The 24,317-nt window shown below is 31.5% G+C and overlaps 1 protein-coding gene across 2 annotated transcripts in view; it reads right to left on the bottom strand.

The window, feature by feature from the left end:
• Positions 1–23,841, bottom strand: part of LOC137922819 (uncharacterized) — a 62,144-nt gene extending 38,303 nt beyond the window's left edge. For both annotated transcript variants that reach the window (XM_068765899.1, XM_068765900.1), the window contains exon 1: positions 23,389–23,841. In XM_068765899.1, coding sequence (XP_068622000.1) covers positions 23,389–23,425 — 37 coding nt within the window. In that variant the 5' untranslated portion in view covers positions 23,426–23,841. The remainder of the gene's footprint in view (positions 1–23,388) is intronic.
• Positions 23,842–24,317: the final 476 nt, after the last annotated feature.

The raw sequence follows: 24,317 nt of genomic DNA, 5'->3' as shown, positions 1-24,317 counted from the left end.
TATTACAGTGTAACTTAATATCAATTTTGTTCTGTATGCATGTAGGGTTTTTTCCAGAAAGTCGTATCTGGACCTGGTTTATTTTTTTACGTTTACTTTGTTTCCTAATATGTGTAATCGACTAGTTTAGTCAAACTAATAGAAAAAAATTATAACATTAGATGTTTTATTATACTTTTTTCGATGACATTGTTGATCATCGGCTTCAATGTTAGTATTTTATAACAGATAAGGCAGGAAAGTATGACCGGAAAAAGAAAATATCATGTTTTCTATTACAAGTTTTTTGTATCAAATCACAGAAGTCAAGTTAGGTCATCACTATATATTCATAGCAATAACCAGTTTAAAAATTACATAATCACATAATTAACGTTACCCAACCTCGGGTTAGAATTAGACGTAAATGGACACAAGTATCTTTGGCCATTTAAATGCTTGATTTGGACAGGCGGTGCATATTTCAATTAAATTTAAATTTCAATGAAGAAGGTAATTAGACTTGAAAATGTCACTTAGTCAAAGCTGTATTTTGTTATTTGATATTGCCAAAAGTTACTAGCCGGTTGCATATTAATGGATAAAAAATAATGTAATATTTCAGAGAGGTTATTTTTCGTATTAACTAGGTTAAATAAATTAACTAAGTGAAATTAAATAAATTTTGTGATCGATTATTATTAACCGATGTAACCGTTAAATGACAATATTAATATGCAACGAATGAAGTGTCAAATACTCGGAGTTCAAAGCTGTCAAATGTGCAAAGTTCCTGTAACAATTTTTTTCTGGAATTCTCCGAATATATCCGCAATTTCCAATTATTTACTGAAAAATTAGGAAACATAAAAACTAGATGAATGAAATCGGAACAGTCGTGACCAAAAGAAATTACTCATATTAAATTATAATTATTTAAATATTTTTAAGTATTTATTAACTTTACCATCATACCATCTTTATACGACATAACATATAATAGCTAACAAAATAAAGTATATAGGGCGGTTTTATAGCAAAACACGACGATTTCTTTCAGACACACATTTGAACAGATATTTACGAGAAACGGACTTATATTTTGTTTGTATACTGTTATTTAAAAGTAGTTAATTGGAAATAATAATAAATTCAACGCTATTATATTTGATTGTTTATTAAAAAACATCGAAGTTTTCTATTAAAATAGTAAATAATGAGAAATGAAAGAAATCTATTAAATAAGTAACATAGCGAGCACACCGTATCTACATAGTTACCGGGAGCGGATGTACGCGTTGCAAGGGCCGTGTGAACGCGCATGTATCTGACGTTAAATGAATTAATCACTTTAGGCTCGCCGCAGACGAGCAACTATAGATACTAATATTAATACGTGATTATTTTTATTAATTAAAATAAAATCCTTAATCATAAAAAATAAAATTTACGTTAAATATTAATTTAAAAAATCCTTTTTCATTATTAATTCTCAACGACCCTTCAGAAATAGACAGTCAAGTTTTTAACGAATGAATAAATGAATAAATTTTATTTCAAAATCTAGTGAGTAACAATATTTACTTAAAGGCTATATTAGTTATGGATTAGTATGTCATACAATTTAATTATAACACTAATTAAAAAAAAAAACTTAAGATGATTTTTTTAATAGTAGTGGCTATTTTGCCATTCACACTTTTGTGTAGGTGTATCCAGTGACGATAAAAAACACTTTCGTACACATAGCGCGCGACCTCAGTTAAGATATCATTGCTACTATTACGTAGCCTGTTCCACGCACTAGCTGCTCGACATCTTAAGATTGCGATTAAGTGAAATTAACAGGTATTGAATGTATTTATCTGTTGTATACCATCGTCGTTATAGCCATAGGACGTTTACAGCTGGACATGAGTCTTCCCCGTACATTTCTAATAGGACCGGTTGGAAGCGTGCATTCAGCGTTTTCCTCATGGGTGGACGTTTAACAGTCAGTGTTCTCCAATCTTAAAGCCCCAGCGACCATCTGTTCTGCGTTATTTGTACTGCGCACTGCTAATTCAAATTAAAAATCCTGCTAGACTGTTAGTATATATCACGAACAGTTTTTCTTCAGTGTTTTCTTCCTATAATTTTAAAATAAACAACCATCAACCAAAAATTAAAAGAAGCTAGACAGTAACAGACGACAAGACCGAGTCAATTATGTAATTCTGCAATATTTAGTACCATTTTGCTTTGATTTGTACCTTTTTGGTAATATTAGGAGTTTTATACAGCACGTTTCAGTTCAAATTACAAAAGTTTACATGATTATTTGTTGTAGGTGAAAAATCTTTAAAGTGATGAATGTATAGCTCATTCTCTATTAATTAATGTGTCCAACACCACCCTTTCCAAAAATCAATATTGTCACAAATAATAAATAACTTTATGATACTATAGTAAGTAAACGTTTTAAAAATTCAAATTACTACATATTAAAATTAATTATTGTTTATTATCTGTTAGAAGGTATTGGCCTGTCGCATTTCAATAGAAAAAACGTAACATATTTCAAAGAGATCACCTAATACAGGTTGATTGAAAATATGTGTTAAAGCGTTACTTTGTTTATCAACCTGTATACAAAGTTTCAATCTTTCTGTTGTAGTGGTATGATAGTTACTTTTTAAATGTAATATTCGTAAAGTAATTCTTAATATTAATAATTTATTTAGATAAACACACCAGAAGCACATTCATTAAAATAATTACAGTAATGCATAAATAATTATGAATTCTGATGCACCTGCTCTTTTAAAGTGTATATAATATTCGCAATATTTATGATATACACCAGCAAAGGTATAATATAAAGTAGGTTACAATCTAATGATTATTTGTTTGTAGGAAAATACCTATTTAATTATTTATAAAAATATTTGTTCTGTCATTTATTTTTGTATTTTTTATACGTAGTAGTAATTATTTGCGTTTGTTGACATTGTGACACTGAGTCGATGTCTTAGAAAAAAGTGGAAAGTTTTGTTTTAATAACTTACTAAAAATTATCCATTACTCATTAAAAATCATCAATTCTTTACTTGCACGATCCCACATATACGTATATTACAAAATAAAACAAAACTTATTTCCAGGCGACTTTGGATTGAGATAAGGACCTATGTTTGTAAGAACAGACGTTATAAGAAATGCAAAAAAAGGTTCTTTAATATGTACACTAAAACAACGACAAATTTAAAAGTAAAACAAATGACAAAAACTCGAACAAAGCGTGTCCTGCATTAGAATTAATGTGAAATCCACTAAAGCGGAAACCGAAGCGATCATCGATTAATACACAAGTAATATATTCATTTCGCGTGACAGTCCGCAATGTGCGGCCGGAAACGTCACGATGAGAACATTCCTTCGCTGACGGCCGAGTAGGAAGACTAATCACAGTCATAACCGCTTAGTGTTTTTACTGTCAACATCACGGAAATCGATCTCTACTGCCATACAGTAGTAATTTCATTCATTCATCATCAAAAATCGCTATAATGACTTGTCCTACGCTGCCCGCATCTAGCAAATTCCCGCGACCTTGACTATATAGTCTGTTAACCTTGTTTGGTATCTACTTCTGTCTACCGGCTTGTGATCATCGCTCGAAAACTTTTTGGCCCTAACGACTCTTCATTACCTTTAAAAATATATATACAATATTTTCGTCGTTTTTTCCATGAAATTTATTCATTTGTTGATATTTATTCCACATGAGATTATTTACAGCGATCATTTGTTTACGTTATGAGTAGAAAGCCAGAAGAGCCCATTTTAATGGAAACTAAAATCAGATTGAGCTGCGTAATAATAGCATCGTTCAACTTAAAAGCTACGTGAGTATCAAACACAAACTAATAAGAGCCCACGACAAACTCAGACTAGTTTTTTTTTGTGGTCACTATCACAATATCCTTAATACAGCAGTAAAGCTATTTGTTTCCAAGCTTTAGTGTTACTTAAAATATCTTTCACACTATAATAGGATTAATCTTACAAGATATTGATTAATAAACTTTTTATGTGAAAACTCGAGAGACATTGTATGGGAGGATATCAAAACGCATTATATTATTGTTTATATCTTTATGTATCGCACAAAGCAGATACTAAAAAAAAAATATGCTTCTTTGACTAACGCAACATGATAAAAGAAATGACAATGTAAGGTTACCGGACGGCACGGTGATCAATATTAGCAGTGAAGACCACAGACCGGTAAGCATAACGTAAGATGTCCGCACAGAAGTCATTAAGGTTGTCAAAACTTATTGGAAATATGTGGGGGAGGGATATGTCCAGCAGTGAACGTCTCACGGCTTAAATGGTGATGAGGATCTAATTGTTATGAGTTAGCGATATCACAGGCTTGGTAAAAGACCTTATCGACTTGACTATGAAAATAATATATAAATATTTCTTGATGGACATTCTATGTAAATAAAGTTTTTTGGTAATATTGTTCGGGTCATCAGTCCCATCAAAACGTAGGTGCATTGAACCAACAAACCTTCACCATGGCGACGATCTCGTGCCGCGATGACGTGGCTTCAAACCATAATTTGACTCCCCTGCTGAATACTAAAGTGTATCGATTGTATGATTTTCCGGCGCGTGTCTCATGTTGCGATATAAACAAATTGACTTGTGGCTTGAACTGTATCATATCGAATGTTAAATACGTTTATATATTTCCTATAATAAATAAATAATACAGAATTTATTCATTAGTGCAATAATAAACTACTGTTCCATTAGATTAATACATACTTCTTTGTCGGTCAAAAATTTATATTTATGTGATGTATTCTGTATTCACATCTTAAAGTCATTTACCCCATCATAGTCATGCGGTTTGGCAAGTTGATGTAGCATAGCACATACAGCGCGCATAACGGATTGCCGCTGAAGCCTTGATTTTCTGGACTGAATGAATGAAAGAATGAAAATGATATATATATAGTAAAAATGTAAACTGTGATAAAATGTAATAAGTCAAAAAAACCTAAATAAAGTTAGTAATAAAATAAAATTGAAGTCTCTGTAATAATTGAGGAGCGAGGTAAAGAAAGAATGGCAACTAAAGAGAAAATTGGCGTGAAATGGAACGATAGAGAAATTGTACAATGTAAGAAGAAGAAAAGAAAGATCTTATGTGAATTTTTTTATAAAAAAAGAACTAATGAATCAAAAATCAGATAGGGGGTACGAGAGATCCTCAATAGCGGGAGTCATTAAAAAAAAATTCTGGACTGGAGAGCACGGACCGGTATACAAAGCGTAGCTTGTCCTCTGACAAGGTGGACAGATAACCAACCTTGTTAAGGTCGTCGAAGGACGCTTGTTGCAGGACGCTTCAAACCGGTGTTATTGGGGATCTATGAAGTGAACCTACGTCCAGCAGTGGGCATCCAGCGGTTAAAATGATGATGATAGATATATTAATAAGAGGTAGAATTTGTAAACCTTTTTTGTAATATTTGAATCATCATTAATCGTGTACATTAAATTGTTGGAAATAGATTCATCGGTATTTATACCAATCCATTTCCAATCGCTTCCTGATACTGTAGGAAGGCATCCTACATCTTTTTGTCACATATAAGACGTACTCGAAATTATATAACCTTCCAAAGAACAGCTATTTTTAAATAAATAAAGACCTAAGGTAAAGAATGTACTTTATAATAGCATTACAGTACTGTCAAGAATTGTTGAAATAACTGAAGTAACAAATAAACTGCATTAATTGTTCTCAATTGCTTCGTCATACTAAAAAAATCTATAGTTCGGTTTCAAGGTTCTTTGACTGTCTATGTACGTGGTGAATATCGACAAAACTTATACATAGCAACACAGGGAGGGCGGGACCTCCCCTCCGGCTGCAATAGTAACCACGGGGTTGGATTGGCCAATCGTGTGCAAGTAGAATTGAGGACGAAAGTGGTGCGTCTTCTAGGTAATGTCAAGTTTGACGTTACTCGAAAAACACAACACTTGTATACAGGTTGATTCAAAATAAATAATCTAATATACATTAATTATAATTGTTTCTGTCATACTAACGTATGAGTAGTTTTTAAGAGTAAAGATTATCATGACTCGCCTCTTCCTACGTATATTTTTACATGCATAATCGTCTATCACTGCTTATTTTATTGGGTGACTCAAAGGTAGCATTGTGGGTAAAGACTATTTCGCGTCATTTTAAATTTTTTTTATTACTCAATGACTGTACTTGACAACATTGAAAATATTATTCTATTTAACCATATGGATAAAGGGTTAACAATATATACCTTAAATAAACTAGAATAATTAAGTCACAATGCGCCTATTCATACACATTGTATAATTTACAGTGACTTATGTATGTATGTATTATGAGAAGAGTGAATTAGAATGAGCTCCACTATAACGACATCCTTTTACTTACAGCTACGAAGATTCCAAATATTACAAAAGTATTACGTAAATAAACAACTAAACATTCTTCACAGTCGCCAGATGCCCACTGTAAGGCATACGTACTTTTGCGCTGCCAGAATTCAGCGACTTCTCGCAACCTTAAGTAAGTCGTAGGACCACCACGGGGCCTCTTAACGCTGTGTCTACCGGCTTGTCGCCTCTCAGGCACCTTTCGGTCCAAACGGCTGTCGGTTGCACGAGCGATGTGATCTGCCCATTGCCAATTCAGACGAATAACTTTTCAAAGCAGGTTTGATCTTGCAACGAAACTCAGACTATAGCCATAAACAGTTAATACAATTACATTAACAAAATTTACTGTTATTGATGGCATTTCTGTGTACATACGATTTACAAGTGCCTTATTAAAATGTACAAGAAATGTTCTTGTCGTCTTTTATTACTATACTTTTACATAATCAGACCATCTCGAAAATCGTATACCAATTTAAGCCTTGACTCATCGTAATAACGCAAGCATGTTTTTAAGTTTCATGGAAATTATACAAAACATATCAATAAGCACAATGATGGGGCACTACGCGAGATTTACACGTTGGAATAAATGTCAAGGATGCTCGGCGAATGTAAGCGAGACGATAAGTGCCATATTGAATTAAAATTTACTTCGTAACTTTATACCTTTGATAATAAACTGTTATAATCTTCCATTTAAATAAAAATAAATCGTCAACAATATGAATTATCGGATATTTAAAATGGAAAAAAAGTTCTGTAAAATAGCGAAAACAATAATTATCTTTTGACATATAAATCAAAGAGTAATTAAAAAAAAACTTGTTCCTAGCTGTCAATTGTGTAACATGAATCAAAACCAAAAATGTTACAATTTAATAACACCAAAAAAACATCGTCAATATCGTAGATCATTACAATAAAAATATTATCATATTATTACGTTACATTTAACGAAATAAAAAACAAATTTTTGTGTCGGTTTTTCTGTGACTAAAAACCTCTTACGTCAATTGCAAATAAGAGAACTTTATTTTTTACTTCTAATAACTAAGTGTAATTTTAAAACCTGTTTTCAAAACCCAATCGTGTTCTTTATGTGATGAAGATAGATTAAAAATGTAATTTTAGTTACCTTATCCGTGTTATTTTTTAATAATATTACGTATCACGACCACAGAATATTTTCATCTATTACCAGTTCTGTATGGCGAATCTGACAAGCCTGTTTCTGCAACTATTTCTATATTTAGATTTAAAGAACGTTACACTCCCATATGAACATAGTGACAAGAGTAGACTATTGGCTAATTAATAACTTAATTCTACATATGGCGAAAATCTAATTGTCCGAAATAATAAATTAAATACAAGATATTTCTTTTCTTATTTAGAGAATCATAAAGACTACAGGGAAAAAGTTGAACTATATGTGTGTAATATAATATAGCATAAGCGAAGTCCGATGAATATAAAAGTATTATTATGATAATGTTTTTATTTACAGTCAACGTAAATTACGTCTGGAAAGCAAAAAAAAAAACACATTTCGAGTTGGTTTTTACATTCTTAGAAATTTCCGTACTTGTTAAGAAAAAAAGTATGTAGTTGTTTTTGCTTTAAGTTTTTAAATTTTTTAAACGATTTTCATAAACAACTTTTATAACTTGTACAACATAGTAATCAATAAAATAGATATCACAGTATGTCCAGAAGTAATTGTGTTCAATAAATTATTTCCTTATTCGTGGTATACTTTGAACATTGTATCGGCACTTTTTCAGCTGTAACAAAATAGGCTTTATAATGAAAGGCATCTAGGTGACAAACTCAGTATATATATATGTGTGTGTCTATATATGTATATATATGTGTGTATATATATATGTATATATATATATATATATAAATATATATATATATATATATATATATATATATATATATATAAATATATGCAGAGGAGGCTACATGTGGAGATGTCGCTAGCGGGACTGAATGTTCGAAAGCGTTCCTATGTTTCTGTCACATAGCGATGATATAATGAAGGTAAGTAGACCCCTACTTACCTTCATTATATTTCATTTTGGCGGTTCAAGTCCTGCAGTGGTACATTGACTTGATACTGGAGCTGTACATTTATTACTAGTTCTCCGCCCAGACTAGGACTAGGACCAATACTATAGGAACTTTGACCCCTTTGTTGATTATCTTAGGTGCAATGATCAATATGGGCCAGCGCACGTAAAACAATCATAGTATTAGAAAAGGAAAGAATGATTGGATGCGACAATATTATACAGGCAGGACATGTCCCTCACAAGATGTAATAAAAAGCGGCTTTCTTACGTAATGAGTATAATCGTTATATATGAACGAGTCTATGAGTCTTATATATATGAGTTTTTATATTAAAATTATCACAATACATATTATTTTGTTATAAGAAAAATATTGTCCAAATTATTCTCTAGAAAAATGTTATGAAATGAATATGAGATTTAAATACAAATATTTTGTGACAAAATTTAAATAAAAATATAAATAAAATTGAAACTAAACGTTGCAACAAAAAGTAAATACGCTTTGTAGCCCCAATAAGGCAAAGTATTAAACTGTAGACATTAACCAATTTATAGACCTTGGTTGATGTTCAGCCTTCAATTACAAATGCGACCACTGCAACTGCGAACTTAGCGAGACGTTTGGAAATAATATTCGAGCTAGATATCCAATAATGCAGAAAATGTTTTTGCAATGTTTAAAAAATTTAGCCTCTTGAAAAAAACCTTGAAATATGTGCTAATTTTTTTTTAAAGATTTCGTTAACTTTATGAAAAGTTTACGAAATCCTATTTATTAAAATGAGATTAAGGACGTATTTTAAATTTATTTGTTTATTTGAAAAAAAAATTTAAAAAAAGTCAGAAAAAAAAATTATTAACATTATTTTTTTTAATCATTGATAGCAATTTATTTAATTCTTAAACAGTTACTTTAAACAGCCAATATTTAACTAACACTTTCTTGAAGTAAGGTAACGGTAACTGTAGCAGTAATTTCGCAAACCGTAAACCTTTACAGCATAGTACATGTAATTCCCAAATAGCCGGCTATTATTTGTTTTATTTTATAGTTATTTGTATAGAAGTGTTGTTCTTAACTAAAATAATTTAATTAAAATTATTACTGTCTTGTTATATAAAACCTAACATCATATTGTTTTTCGTAAAAATTATAATCATTCGCGTAACAAAAATTTGGATAAAAGTTCAGAGTTACAGTGGTCGCATTACGTGCACTTATTCAAAGGGATCCACCCTTTTGTTATTGTTGTCGTCTTGGTTATGCTGGTTTTCAAACAGTATAAGTACCGAGTTTATTACGATTTGTACGAATGACATTGAATTATGTTCACTTCGAGATTGAACACTTGATGTCAATATAAATGTGAAAAAAAAATGGTATTGTTATTTTTTACGTCTTACTGCGGTATACGGAATGTATAGAAAAATGGATAAAAAATATATGTTTGAGATAAATAATGATGGTATTAATATTATTTGCCGTCGTTGAAGTCGTAATTTAAACAATAGAATGTGACTGGTCTTTCTCGGTTTGATTTACTAGCCAGAAGACACAGAACAACGGAAACATCCAAATTAAGGCGGAAATGGTAAATATTATACAACCATAAGGACCTAACAATTCAATATAGTAAGGACATATATGTATATACAACAGTCAAAGGCTCAGGCCGAGGTACTCTTTCGGGCGCTTGAACCCGATCATTTCTTGAAGACTGCAAATAATCTATACAGTAAACCGAGCTAACACTCCCAAAAGTTCTCTTAATTAACAAAAACGAACTTTAGTTTTCACTGATTAAATTTTTTTTTTTATTGCAAGTGCCGCGAACATGTAATATTACTAGCATCATACAAAACAAAGAACAATTGGAGCATGCTAACCTTTTTCTCACAGAGGAAAAAATGTCCATACAATAGAGCCGTGTGGCAAAATGAAACACATGACAGTGATTGTATGGTGTACAGCCAACCATTATCTATGATCACCACAAAAATGATGTAGCAAATTACACTCATATTACCTTAACTTAAGGGCCATTATGGCAAGATTATTATGGTAAAGTACGAACGTTTTGTGGTGGAATGTTCCATTTGATTGTACTTTTCGAATACCGATGGGATTACGTAGTTGAATGCACCTGTGCTTAATTCTTTTTGTCTAAATTAATTTTGAATTCACACTAGAAGTTATTGTAGTTGTTAAAAAATGCGTGTTTTACGTAATGCACTTTGGACTGAATATATTGGTGTATGTTTTTAGGAAAATAATCTTCCAATCCGCCTATTCTTGTGTTATTAAGGAAACTATATTGGTGAAATAATTTCAGACCAGTTTTAATATCTAACATTTTTCGCAACGAGGTGTGATCTAGAATAAACGAGAAAGGGAGAAATAATAAATAATTGATTATATATATATAGTAATAAAAGTTTAGTACTTTTCCGAATTCGAATTGCGCTCTGTATAAAACTAATTATTGTATATTGGTATTCTTGCAAACTTTATACTGCCAGAAGTTATTGGCCTATCGTGTTCCAAAAGAAAAAAATAATTTAATGTAACGTTTATCAAAGTTGTCTGGTAGAAATCGCCCCGAGCGATAAGACCATCTCTTGTACCATATGAACTATTTTTTTTTTAATTTAAGGCCTGTTTTCCACTATGGAAGTGCAATCGCCCACGCCCCAGCGTCCACACTCGCACCAGAATTCTTACAAACTAGCTCAAATAACTACTTTGAATGTCTTCTTTATTTATAATGCTAACCGTGTATACAATGCTTTTTTCCTTATATTTATCTCTATTTCGTTTGCAAGATTTTCTTTGCTTTTGTTTCCTAGGTATTTACGAATAAAATAAATGATATTATTCATATCTCTATTGAATTACGTATTTACATGCGCTTTTGAATGGCCAATTATTTTTACATTAAGGCCAAAATTATAGCTGCCACAGGGACGGAATGCTTATCAGCTAAGAAGAACCGGCCAGAAACTCAACAGTTGCTATTCAAATGAAATTTAAGAATGCTATTGTATAAATTATCATATAAACAATTTCAATTACACATCAACTAAAAACTGATGAACGCTACAATAAGATTTTATGTTAGATTTAAAACTAAGAAAGGGAAGATCTTTAATATATTCTGGAACTTTATTATATATGCGTACACTCAATGCCATGAAGAATTTGTTAACTTTTTGAAAACGAAATTTGGAATTGCGTGTATTTTTATTTCTTGTTTTTATCAAAGTCCGTCACTATACATTTATATAAGTATTTAAATTTTGTCTCATAAATAATTTGTTTTTACGTTATTAAATATATGATATTTTAAATAATCATTTATCTCATGATTAATGTAATAAAATTACTATATTTACATCTTAGTACATTATGAATCGTTAACACAATGCCCATGTTGCAGTAATGTATAGATTTATAATAAACACGTAGGTTCATTTAGTTAAAACATTTACGAGTAGTCAAAACACTGACCGACCGCCCCAACGGTTAGAGAATACGGTTTATGAATATTATTGGTATGTAAAATTTTATATTCAAGCAAATTCCATATAAACAGTCTTGAGAGTTGCACCGGAGTAAACAATCATGAAGAGAAGTAGGCTAAAGGTGACATCAGAAAGCAATGGAGAGAGCTACGCTCGGAGCTTAGCTGCGAGGTCGGATCATAAATGAGACAGAAGAACCAATGTCACTGACGTGACTCAAAAATTTCTTTGCTTTAAAGTAACAGTGGACAAGGTACATCACTGCTACAACTGGGGCCGAAAAGTTCTTGAGGGAAACCACGAACCGGTGGACGCTAAGTGGGTAGGTCTCTCACTAGGCGAACCGAGGTTCAAGTTAAGGTCGCAAGACCAGCGCAACACAAGACCGATGACGACCGAGACGATGATCGCATCGTGGCGATGTTTGGGAGTGCCTTGAGGTGGGCGTCTGTCGGTTGATATGATGACGAAGCAATGGTAATGTAGAACGATGCATAGACAACCACATTAGCACAACACAAGAAAGTTTAATCAAGTGTAATCATTATTCTTTTAACAGAGCAATTTTTTTTTTCAAATATTTGCATAACATGATAGATTTTTACGAATTTCATTCTCATTCTGAATAGCTCTTTCTTTTCTGACTATGTAATCATTTATCAAGCTTTGCGATGACGATTCTGCTAATTAGCATGTAGCAATGTAGTTCACGATATCTAGATATGCATTTTTGCAACCCATGTTGTATTAGGGGGACCGAAAAGTAATGTTGTTTCTGTCGACATATTTTACAGAAAAACCGATTGATTGATTTCACTGCTCGAGGATTTTAAATTTGTATACTAGATTACTAAAGGTTGTTGATAACGAAAGTGAATGTATTGTTCATTAGAAATAAAAACTTGCTAAAAATGTAGACGTGTGAATTTAACTGAATAAAGTTACGAACTTTTCGGTCCCCGTAATAACTTAAAGCCTCATTCAGAATAGCGGTCATTAATAAAAAAAATATTTTCTAATTTACAGCAAAGTTAAAGACTTTTTCTGATCGATTTTTAATTTCGAGCATGCTGCGATTTTTGGAGACTACGTGGGTTTCCTTACCATGCCTTTACGCATGTCTTCACATATACAAATAAATAAGTTTTAGTTAAAATAAAACATATACAGTGTACATTGTACAGTGGTAGCTCAGCGGTAGAGGACAGGACTTGCGATCGTGGATCACGGGTTCGATTTCCGGAATACAATCGCATAATATTCACTTTGTGAATTAATTATATAGTATTGAGCAAGTTTTGAAAGGATGGGCAGCATCGTCCTCTGTGTACCATAATATTACACTGTGATCGCCAACTCGTCAGTCAAGCGTGGTGATTATAGTATATCGCCCCATAGATATCTTTTAGAGTAGCCTTTGACTTGTAGTGTGCGTACGGCCCATGGGGATGAAACGATGACATATACATGTAGAAAAATATTGTTAATTTTGTCTTTGAAGTAAATCATTCGTACAGGACAATTCATGAATATCGTAAGTTGAATGTAACTGAAATTGTGTATTTCCGAATAAAATTACTAATCTCCTGTAATTTGCACAATTTTAACCAATTTACCGTTTCAATTTGCGAATTAAAGGAGATGATTCATCAAAGAGAATTAAACTTCCCTGAACTACTTGCCTTTTGGAATTTTTTTAATATAATCAGAGTTTAATTTTAAGATAGATAAATATAAAATAAACAACGGTTAAAACTTAAATTATTAAAATGTTAATAGCCTATAGGTCAAGTGAAAAAGGATCCGAGCCGAAGCTATTCCAGCTTGATTATTTTTATATTATAAACATCAGTGTTCATTCATCTTTTTCTATTTATTTTAGGGAAACCTATAGTGATAAAAGACAAAGATAAATATGTAACTATATACTAGTTACATGTTTTTACCAATAGAAAAAAAGAGAATGCAACAGAAGATAAAAATGTTGCGAACAGTAAAAAGCACACACAATAAAATCCATTGCAGTATATTCTACACCGTATGTAAGCTTGTTAAAAAGAAGCAGGTCAAGATCAAAGGATTCTACGGCTTTGTTTCGGCTTGGATGACAAAAAGTAACAATCTCTGTGGAAAGTCCATCGGACTGGCAAGTGGCAGTGGGACTCGCACAGATGGGACTAGAGATGGCCACAAGTGGTGAAAGTAGAGACCACAGACCTTTAAACGCTACGTTCGCCCACAAGGTGACAAATGACCTCGTTAAGGTAGTTGGAAAGGCCTGGATGAAGACTGCTTACAATCGGTCTCATTTGAAACCCATGGGTGAAGCTTATATCCAGCAATAGATGTCTTATGTCTGAAATGATGATATAATAAAAATTGCCTTATTTTTTTTTAAATTACCACGATGAAAGACTTTTATCCTGTTGTAATTATTCAACGTATTGTAAATAATATGTGGAATACATATTATTTACAATACGTTGAATAATATACGATTAGAATGCATGATATACTGTATAAGACGTACAGATATTAATAATGCGAATGATTGTATCTGTCAATCTGCCACGTCAAGGCTGTGTCTAATTTGGTTGTACGCAAACGTAACTTTAGTATGGGCTTGTCTAGTTTAGTACGCACTTGTCGTACAAAACATCAAGATATTAGATTATAAGATATTTATTAGATAACTATACTGTTTATATGTAGCACAAAACATTTTAATGTTTATTAATTTTCACTTACATTTTATACAATAATAACTGACCCGAATATTATTAGCCTTTTGCATTACAATAGAAAAAATTAATGAATCTTCATATTTCAGAGTAATCACTTTATTTATAGATTGAATATGAAATAAGTGAAATAATTTTGTTTTCGGTAAGTACTGATCGAAATAGCTGTTATGCGACAAATGTAAATTTGCAGCACATAAACGAACGCGCAGTTTCAATGGTTATTATATTTTCTTAAAATTTTAAGGAATTCTACGCAATTCTTTATTATTTTTTCATAAGAACATCTACACGATGTTAAAAAAACTTATAAAATAGATAAATGAAATCGGTATGACTTTACCGATCATATGGCGTTGTCTAAGGATAATAGAGATTCAAACTTTTGTCATGATTATATGTAGTAATGTATATTTGTTTTGTACTATTTATTTATTTTTATATACTTAGTAGCTCAGCGGTAGAGGACTGAGACTTGCGATAGTGAATCGCGAGTTCGGTTCCCGAGATACAATCTTATATAATCCACACTTTTTGCATTGATTATATAGGATTGCTACAGCAAATAAGTTACTAGAGGATGTGCAGCAGTGTCCTCAGCGTACCATAATAACACGTTGCGATCGCCAACCTGCCTGCAAAGTGTGGCGGTTATGGTATACTATTGTATTGTATTAGATATTGACAACATTTTTCAACATTTTTCCCAGGCATCGTCTTTTTCTATCGAGAATAACTGTAAAGACTTTTCAGCTTATTCATGTTCTAAAGAAACGTATTTTCGATTAGGTGTAACGATGTAAAATTGTTTCACAAGAAAACTTTAAGCTCTTTACGACATATTTATTATTGCAGTTTTAAAACCACATCTGTCTTTCTTAGTGTGACATTTATGTCAATAACGGCCAACGATGTACAGAAAAAAAATTCCGTAAAACTTTACTTTTTTATAATCTATAAAGAATTTTAACCAATAGACCAACTGTACTTTGAAAGATGTGCCCCAGAAAAATTGTGACACTTTTAGTTGTGTAACTGTAAACCATAGTGACAAGTTAAGGTTTACATATTTCTTAAAGCTTTGCTGGCTGTTACCGCCGCACGATATTCATGGAAGTGACACCATAATATCGTGGTGTGACCATATAAATAACCACACAAAGAAATATAACATTTAAAGAATATTTATTTAAAAATAATGTTATCAAATAAAATATATCTTAGACAAGTAAAATGATAACTAAAATTTGTACGTAATTGAAATGTCTTGTATGTGTGATATTTTTATGAAATTTATATTTACTGCCATATTTTTATACCTAAAAAACAAAGGTATTTGAAGTATTAGACATTTTCAGTAGTTGGTAATAAAATATTTATTTCCATGATCAGATTCATTTTGATATCAATCGAAATACAATTTATAACTTCCCTTTAAAGGAAAAAAAATCTAATTCATTTTAACTTTATTTTTGATGGTGTGAAATATCGATTAATAAACCTACTATCATAAATGAACCAACCTAATTCGATTGTAACTAGATCATTAATAATATATATTAATAATAATACTAGTTCAGTAACTATATCCCAGTTTATTAGCAGCGCACGTGGTGATCCTACACACATGGAGGTTATACGTATTATAGATGTTGTAGTATGCCCTTTTGTTAGAACTAACGGTACTATGAAATTCGATAGAGCGCGCGATGTGTATTTATACAGGCGCGTTTTTTATCTTCGTGATATCGCGTATATACATCAACAAACTAACGTTATACATATATCAAAAGTTATGGTTTGTTTTACTCTATATTTTAAAGTTTCTACAACATACATTCATAAGTTTTCAATTGTAAAGTAAGGATATGGACGTAAGAATCCATTTTATTTTAATGATAGTATTAATATATAAATTGTGATAACAAAGTAATAGAATAAATAATAATAACATTATTAGGAATGTTTGTTCTTGTTTGTTTTTATTATTTTAAAGAAATTTTCTTTCACCACTTGTGTTACTGATTGTACCCGCCACTTATGACAGTTTTTGGACATTTAGCTACCATTGTAAGTGTATACATTGTTATTGATTTTAGGTGTAAAATCTTTAAGTGTGAATATAGCTCATTTGTCTGCAAAAGGCTTTAGTGTGGTTACCCTACATAAAATGATTACTCTGAAATATGTTAGAATAATTTTCTTTTCTATTTAAATGTGACTGGCCAATAACATCTAGCAGTACAAGGTTTACTAGGCCAGATCGTAAACAATTATTAATCTTAATATGTACTAATCTTAAAAAGGCTTTTTCTAACTATATAACAATTAAAGAATATAGGATGCATCATATATTAATTCACAGCAAATTTGCTCTACGCTTACCTCTTTAAAACGTTTACAACTATTACCAATTAACTTGTGTTTTTATACAGGTTCTAATATTTTTATATATATACATAGTGTCGTGGTGGGACCAAAAATAAACATACAACGAAATATAACATATAAGAAACTCATTAAAAAAACGTGATAAATTCGTATTGAAACCTCAATAAATAAAATCTATTTATTTATTTTAGTAAGTACTATCTGTGTATGTTACGCATGTAGTTTTGGATTCGAATCTCTGCTTTTCCATATTATTTATAGAGATATGACGCGTGTACGGGTCTCTGGTCCTATCACAACAAAAACAGAGCGTAGGATAGAGAGATAAGCGCAGTGATGCGATAACAGGCGTGCATAGCAGTTTTGTTGTTCATATGAGTTTTGTTTGCCACACGTTTTGAACGTATCTATTGTTTTTTTGTACCTACAGACTGTTGCACCACTAACAAATCTATTAACGTTTCAGTCACGTTTCGATGCTTATAATACTTACTCAACCAGCACGTTATGTCAGCATCTATAAATTTAAGCTGAAATCCGTCATGTTATTTAATTAATGTAATACTAAAAAAAAAATAATATGACGGACTATAACAACTGTCACTCTATTATAATAGTTTCGGTGCTGTACGAGTTTTCGTTTTTTAATAACAATATCGTCGTTTCAGACCATGGACACCCACTGTAAGGTATAGTCCAAAGATATATAAAAATATATATACCGTAATCGCAACGCCTGGCAGGCGGGTTGGTGATTGTATAATGGTACGCAAATGACGCTACTGCCCATCGTCTGGAAACTAATTTGTGAGCAGTGGCAATTATATATAATTAATACACAAAGTGTAAATTATACAACACTGTGTTTCGGGAATCGAACCCATGACCAATGATCGCAAGTCGCAATTCTCTACTGCTAGGTTACCACTGCTCATTACTAATATAATGTATATTAATTTAAAAAATAACTTGAAATAATACTACAAAAATCCTTACTGTATAATAAATTAGTGGTGTAATAACAAAATTGGGTGTTGTGTATTTAGGCTGTAAGATGTAGGCCTGTCAAGAGAGATCTCTTGCTTATTTCAAAAAGGGGACTAAAGCAGCATTGGTGGAATCATATAAAATTTGATTAGATAGAGAGAGTCTAATCGGTGAAGGTGAACAGTAATGCATTGCAAAGAGATCTTCCTAAATCTTGTAGCTCATCTTACAACCCGATGGACCCAACGCCCGCACAGTGAATTCATGGAATGATGAAAAATTACGTCGCGTACACAGTTATTTTCGAAAAAGACTAGGAAAGGAAAAAAATTATGTTGTATATAATAATATTTATAAAGAAATATTTTAAAGGAAAATAAATAAAAATAGGCATAATTATAATTATTGGAAATGTAAATAATAAAAATTTCTAAGAAACTTGCCGAAGGAAGGAGGCGATATGTACATTAAATGTAAATAAATGCGTTGAGAATGAGAAAAAATGTGAAGAGAGAAAGAGAGAGCGTGAAAATAAAAATATAAAATTAAAAAATAACATTGGTAATAATAGTCTTGTCCCCAAAATAAAATAGGGGAATGAGGTCCTCCAATAGTCGGCCACAAAAAAGAAATAAAAATGTTATTTTCGACCTTATTTTTCATGATACTAAATAACAATGAACGAATAAGTGTAGTGTTAGAAATAACCGTGGACTAAACAGATGAAAGAGTTACTTAATCGAGAAATTAATATAATCGTGATGGAAATTTTCTGTAGAATCTATAATAGGTAATTATGTAATTTATCGAACTTCATGGTCAGCGTAGCCTGAGTAATAATAGACATTACTTAAGACTTTAAAAATTACTCGAAAATAAAAGCCAATACAGTCATTCCCATATAAAGTAATAATTTACTTCTTATACCTCATAAAACGCAAGGATTTTCCATGTTATTTTTCTGTACAGTGACATTTAGTGACTTGTACAGTTCATGATAAATTTCGTTCACGTCTGTATTATATGTCAACTGTGTTGTTATTTAAAATATATTCTATTTAAACTCAGTTTTAGAAGAATATAAACGTCAATCATTCGTACATAACGCGTTATTAACGGTCACATCAGTGTATTTTATGAGAACGTTGTTTTGTATGAGGACAGTGGCGTACCTAGGGGGGGGCGGTGGGTGCGGTCCGCACCGGGCGGCACTTACCTAGGGGCGGCATTTTTTAAATTTACTTATAGTTGTAAAAAGCAACATATTCATTTCATATTTATTTTCTTTCTTGAATAATAAATTAAATTATCTTCGTTCTACAATGAGTCAATTAGGACCAAAAACTCTTGCAATATTGCCAATAGAACAAGAAATTACAAATAATTTTAATTTTGAGAGCATTATACACGATTTTTCTAGTATGAAAGCTAGAAAGAAGAGTAGATATTATATAAATATGTTTACGAGTGCATACACATATGTCTAAAAAAATTTACTTTGTGTATTAATTAATATTGATTAAATAACTTAATATTTATGTGTATCAATTTATAAAAAACCACTATTTGATTGACTTATAATAGAAGGGGCGGCAAATTGGAGACCGCCCCGGGCGGCAAAAGTTCTTGGTACACCACTGTATGAGGATTACCAGGTTTTGTAAAATCTAACCGCAATAGCTTTGGCGCAGTCAGAAGATGAAGCTACTGATATTAAATGTTTTTTTTTTGTTATCTATAACTTATAGTAGAGTGCTAAATTTCTTAGAAGGGCTTAGACTTCTTTACAGCAGATAAAGACTAAAGATTACTGGTCGTAAATATTCACGTGGCGGATACAAGACCTTTGTTACCAATCAGAGCAACTGCAAAGCTTAGGTCTAGAAGGACGCTCAATGGTTTGAGCGCAGAAAAGAAATCCTGGAGCACTCGAAAAGCATCCAGTATTTTATTTATAGGGTAACTGAGAAGGCAAAACCAAATTTTAAGATTTGATCAAATAAAATAACCATAACTTAAAATTAGCGACAATGATTTTATTTTTATTTTATTGTTAAATTCGAATATACATAATGGAGTTCTAATTCTTAAATCTATACATCATAGTTTAACTTTTAAAAAACTTCAAATGTAAACAATTATTTTAATATTACCATGACTTTACTATTTCTTTAAAATATAGTTCTGTAATTTTTCCAATCCAAAAAAAAAACGATTTTATAGAAATTTGAATCAAATTGAGGTCGACTATAATGGCATCCAACTTAAAGCTACGAGTGTTTAAAAAGTGCCCCAATCTAAAAAGAACCCATAACAAACTTAGATAGTTTTTTGTGATCACTTTAATAATTACCCTTAAGACCGTTATTTTATTTTTAACCTGTCAGGCAATGAAGGCGCTTACCTCAAAACCATTTTTAAGGTAGCGAAGCTCTAGGTCTACCTGGGACACGTCAGGTCGGCCCGCCACATGCTACAATTTTACCAGTCTGGTCCTCAACAAAGTAAATAAAGAAATGCATTACTTAACTTTTTTATTGATTAAAAATTAGACTTTTACAAGTTTTCGAGTAATTTATTTTAAATTTAGTACAAGTTAAATTTATTACATGATGATTAAGAGTCATTACGTATTCGTGTATCGTGATACCTATTATCTTATGTATTTATACACTGCACTACAATTGAATTAATTATAATAATAAAGGTCCTTAACCATATTTAAATAAAATTAAGAATATATGCAGATTATTGGATATTTTAAAATTATACTTTTGTACCATTAATATTCATGTGACGATTTTGAATCAATCCGACGTCCACGCCTCAGCAAGTAGATAATGACAACCGGATAGGTGTATTATCCAAGGATAACTGTGCGATGCCCGTATTGCCCATTGTGATCCCATTCAGTGTATACAAGTAAGGAATTAGGCGTTATGCCTTACACTTCCCTTGACATGATTCTCAAGTGGCCACCGCTCAATCCACCAGTTATTTGCTAGTTCCTCTTCTAAATGAAATTAATTTTAAAATAATTAAACACAAGTAAAAAATCCAGGGTGTATTCCGGTCACGGGTACGTTGAAAATTGTCCCAGTATGTAATCGGATCTTGTAGATAAACATGAAATCGACCATAGACATGGTGTAACAATCGTCGAGGTGGTAAATTGTATATACACAAATTATTAATAAAATTTTATCAGCTATTATCGTGGACCAAATTATCTCGACGTACGGCTGTAAAACTATTTATCATCATTGTTTCAGCCGTAGAATGTTCACTGCTGGACATAGACCTCCTCCAAAGCCTAACCAAGTTTATCTGTACACCTAATAGGTGAACGTCTTATGCTGCGCTTAAAGGTCTGTAGTCCCCACTCCTGAATCTTAATGACTGAGTAGCTATCTGTTATGCGCGCTATGTAACCTGTCCATTGCCACTAACCAATCACCATTTCGACCATCGGATGTCCACAGCTGTACAAAGACGTTTCTCGTAGATTTTCAATAGGAGCGGTTGCAAATGACATTGCATGCTGCGCTTGCCGGCCCGTGACCTCTATTCCAAAATTTTTAGGGGCTTTACGGTTATCTGTTCCGCGCGCTATGTAGTCTACTCTCTGTCCCAGATATATGACCACATTTATTATTATATCATGAAAAAATGCGATCAAAAAATTCAAGTTTCGACAGTTTTTTTAAATTTAATTTGGTTACACAAGTTATCCAAATTTGATTTGAAATAATCTTTGATCAATCGTTTTTTCTAAGTTATGAATTTCTTAATAATATTTTTATTCTGACAGTTTGATGATGTTCACATTGCGACATAAATAAACTAAAATTATGGAATTTTCTATGGCGTCACTATATACGTTTCTGTGGTTAAATATTACATACAAACAATTTGTAGTAAACATCAATTTTTTAAAAGTCTATGTAGCATATCAATGAAGTAATATAAAACTCTTAAACTCATTAATTTTTTACGTTTTATCGGAGAAACAACGCAAATTTGTATTTATAAGTGATAAACACGGTTTTACAAACACATAAATTCGTAAAATACATATTTGAACACTAGATCGCCTACCAACAAATGCATTGTACAATTTATATATATATTTAGATTAGAACTTATTTTCATCAAATTCATGCAACAATTAGTTCAGTAAATAATGTAAGAAAGAAAAAATTGTAGATAAATAATGTAAGAACTTAATGGTATATTATTAAACTTGCATAAATATTGTGTTCAAGCGTTGACAATCACTTAGTAACGCCCTTGCTTATTTAATGAAAGGTTTCGGGGTCAAATCACGTATGTCGAGAAGAAATTTTGTTCCTTATTTTCACGATTCATTTAAAATTTTTAAACATTTTTTTAGCGATTAATAACCCTATGTAAATTTACGTGCCACGTTTAAATACGTGAGTAATACGCTCGAATTTTATAATAAGATACTATACATAAATTTCAAAACCTAGCCTTACACCAAGTTTTTCATGCGGCAATAATATTGTACAATTTATAAAACCTATATCTGATGAACTATAAGTTTTCTTAATAAATTAGAACTATAAAAAAAACTAAACTTTAATACCGGTTTATGAAAATGTTATGCGAAGAAACGATTTCTGGTCTAGTGGGACAGCATTCAGGTTTTCTAGCCGGTAAATCGCGTTGTTGCGTAGTTGTTTTTATGTATATGGTGTTTTATTTTTTTTAATTTCCAGCCCATTCGGATGGGTACTATCTATTAATATAATGATCTGAAAGGACTCATTTAACAATAATATTGAATTATATTACAACGGTGAAAAGATCTTTAAATAATCAATCTACGTGGTCACGTCTTAGTAAGTCCAGATACTAAACGCCAACGATATATATTCCCTTTTGGAATTATTTATTAATTGCTTATTAATCCTTTTTTCTAGAAAGTAGACCTTTAGCTAGCCTTTTTCGTCTTTAGTATGATATAAAAGACCCATCATACCAACTAGAGTTGAATATATTTATGTTTACCTAAACGGGTTTTTTCTTAGATATGATTGGGCAGGTTATATTAATAAATTCATTTATTACTAAAATCATCCTTAACTACGTATTTTAACACATCTAATTTAACAGTTAGGTTTCAGTAGCGCATGCGCAAACTTTGTATAAAAAGTTTAACTTACTCAAAACAGAAAAGTCCGTAATTATATCCATTTTCATAAAACTTCCAATGTTTTTATTTTCACTTTAAATGGGTGTTTCAATCTGTCACCCATTTCTTTTGCACTATTTTGTGTCACTAATCCCGTGCAACGAGTCACATTTGCACTGATACATAATTAACAACATCACTTTAAAGTAACAATATTCAATATCACCGCTTACACATTTTTTCCGTGTTTGTATTCAATCCGGTGTGATACAATCGCTGAACTATCAAATCACACTGGATTCATTCAACCCGTTGAACTGTCCAGTTTCAAATGTCAATTATCCACTTTATACCTAAACCTCATTAAAGTTCCGTTACAAATGTAACAGTAACATAAACACTTATAAAATCTTATTTGACTTAAATATTTTTGTAATTAATCCGCGGCGTTGTATGAATTCTTCTTCAAACTCCCACGGCATAAAAACAGTGGCGAAACGTCACCTCGACTAAACAGGTTTTTGTTTTTTTTCATGTGAACAGGTCTTACCACGTGATCTACATTATCAACGTAGTTCAACATTACCTCGATAGATGGCTGTATAACTAAACAGAAACAGCGGGAATGTAATCAAATTTTAGATTAGCGATATGATTTTTTCACATCAAACTAACCATGAAACTTTTAATGGCTTTCAAAATTCCTTCCGAATAGAAGAATTTTTATGTTGATTACAAGTACATTTGTACTTTGTCAGACACAGACCATTATATCATCGTTGTTGGTTGATATTTCATTTCTTATAATTGCCGCATGCCGCTTAAATAATTGATATTAAGTTTAAAATTTGAGATTAACTAAATAATTAAAGGAATAAGTGAATATTAAGTATCAGCTTTTATAAGTGACTTCACTACAATTAATTTGGCTATTTAATTTTTTTTTGCTTTTTACGGAAT

This window comes from Battus philenor, unplaced genomic scaffold (assembly GCF_028537555.1).
Source record: "Battus philenor isolate CCGP_79_NKW_IND1 unplaced genomic scaffold, ilBatPhil1.0.hap1 SCAF_20, whole genome shotgun sequence".
In the NCBI taxonomy this organism is placed as follows: domain Eukaryota; kingdom Metazoa; phylum Arthropoda; class Insecta; order Lepidoptera; family Papilionidae; genus Battus; species Battus philenor.
This window is presented reverse-complemented; position numbering and strand designations above follow the sequence as displayed.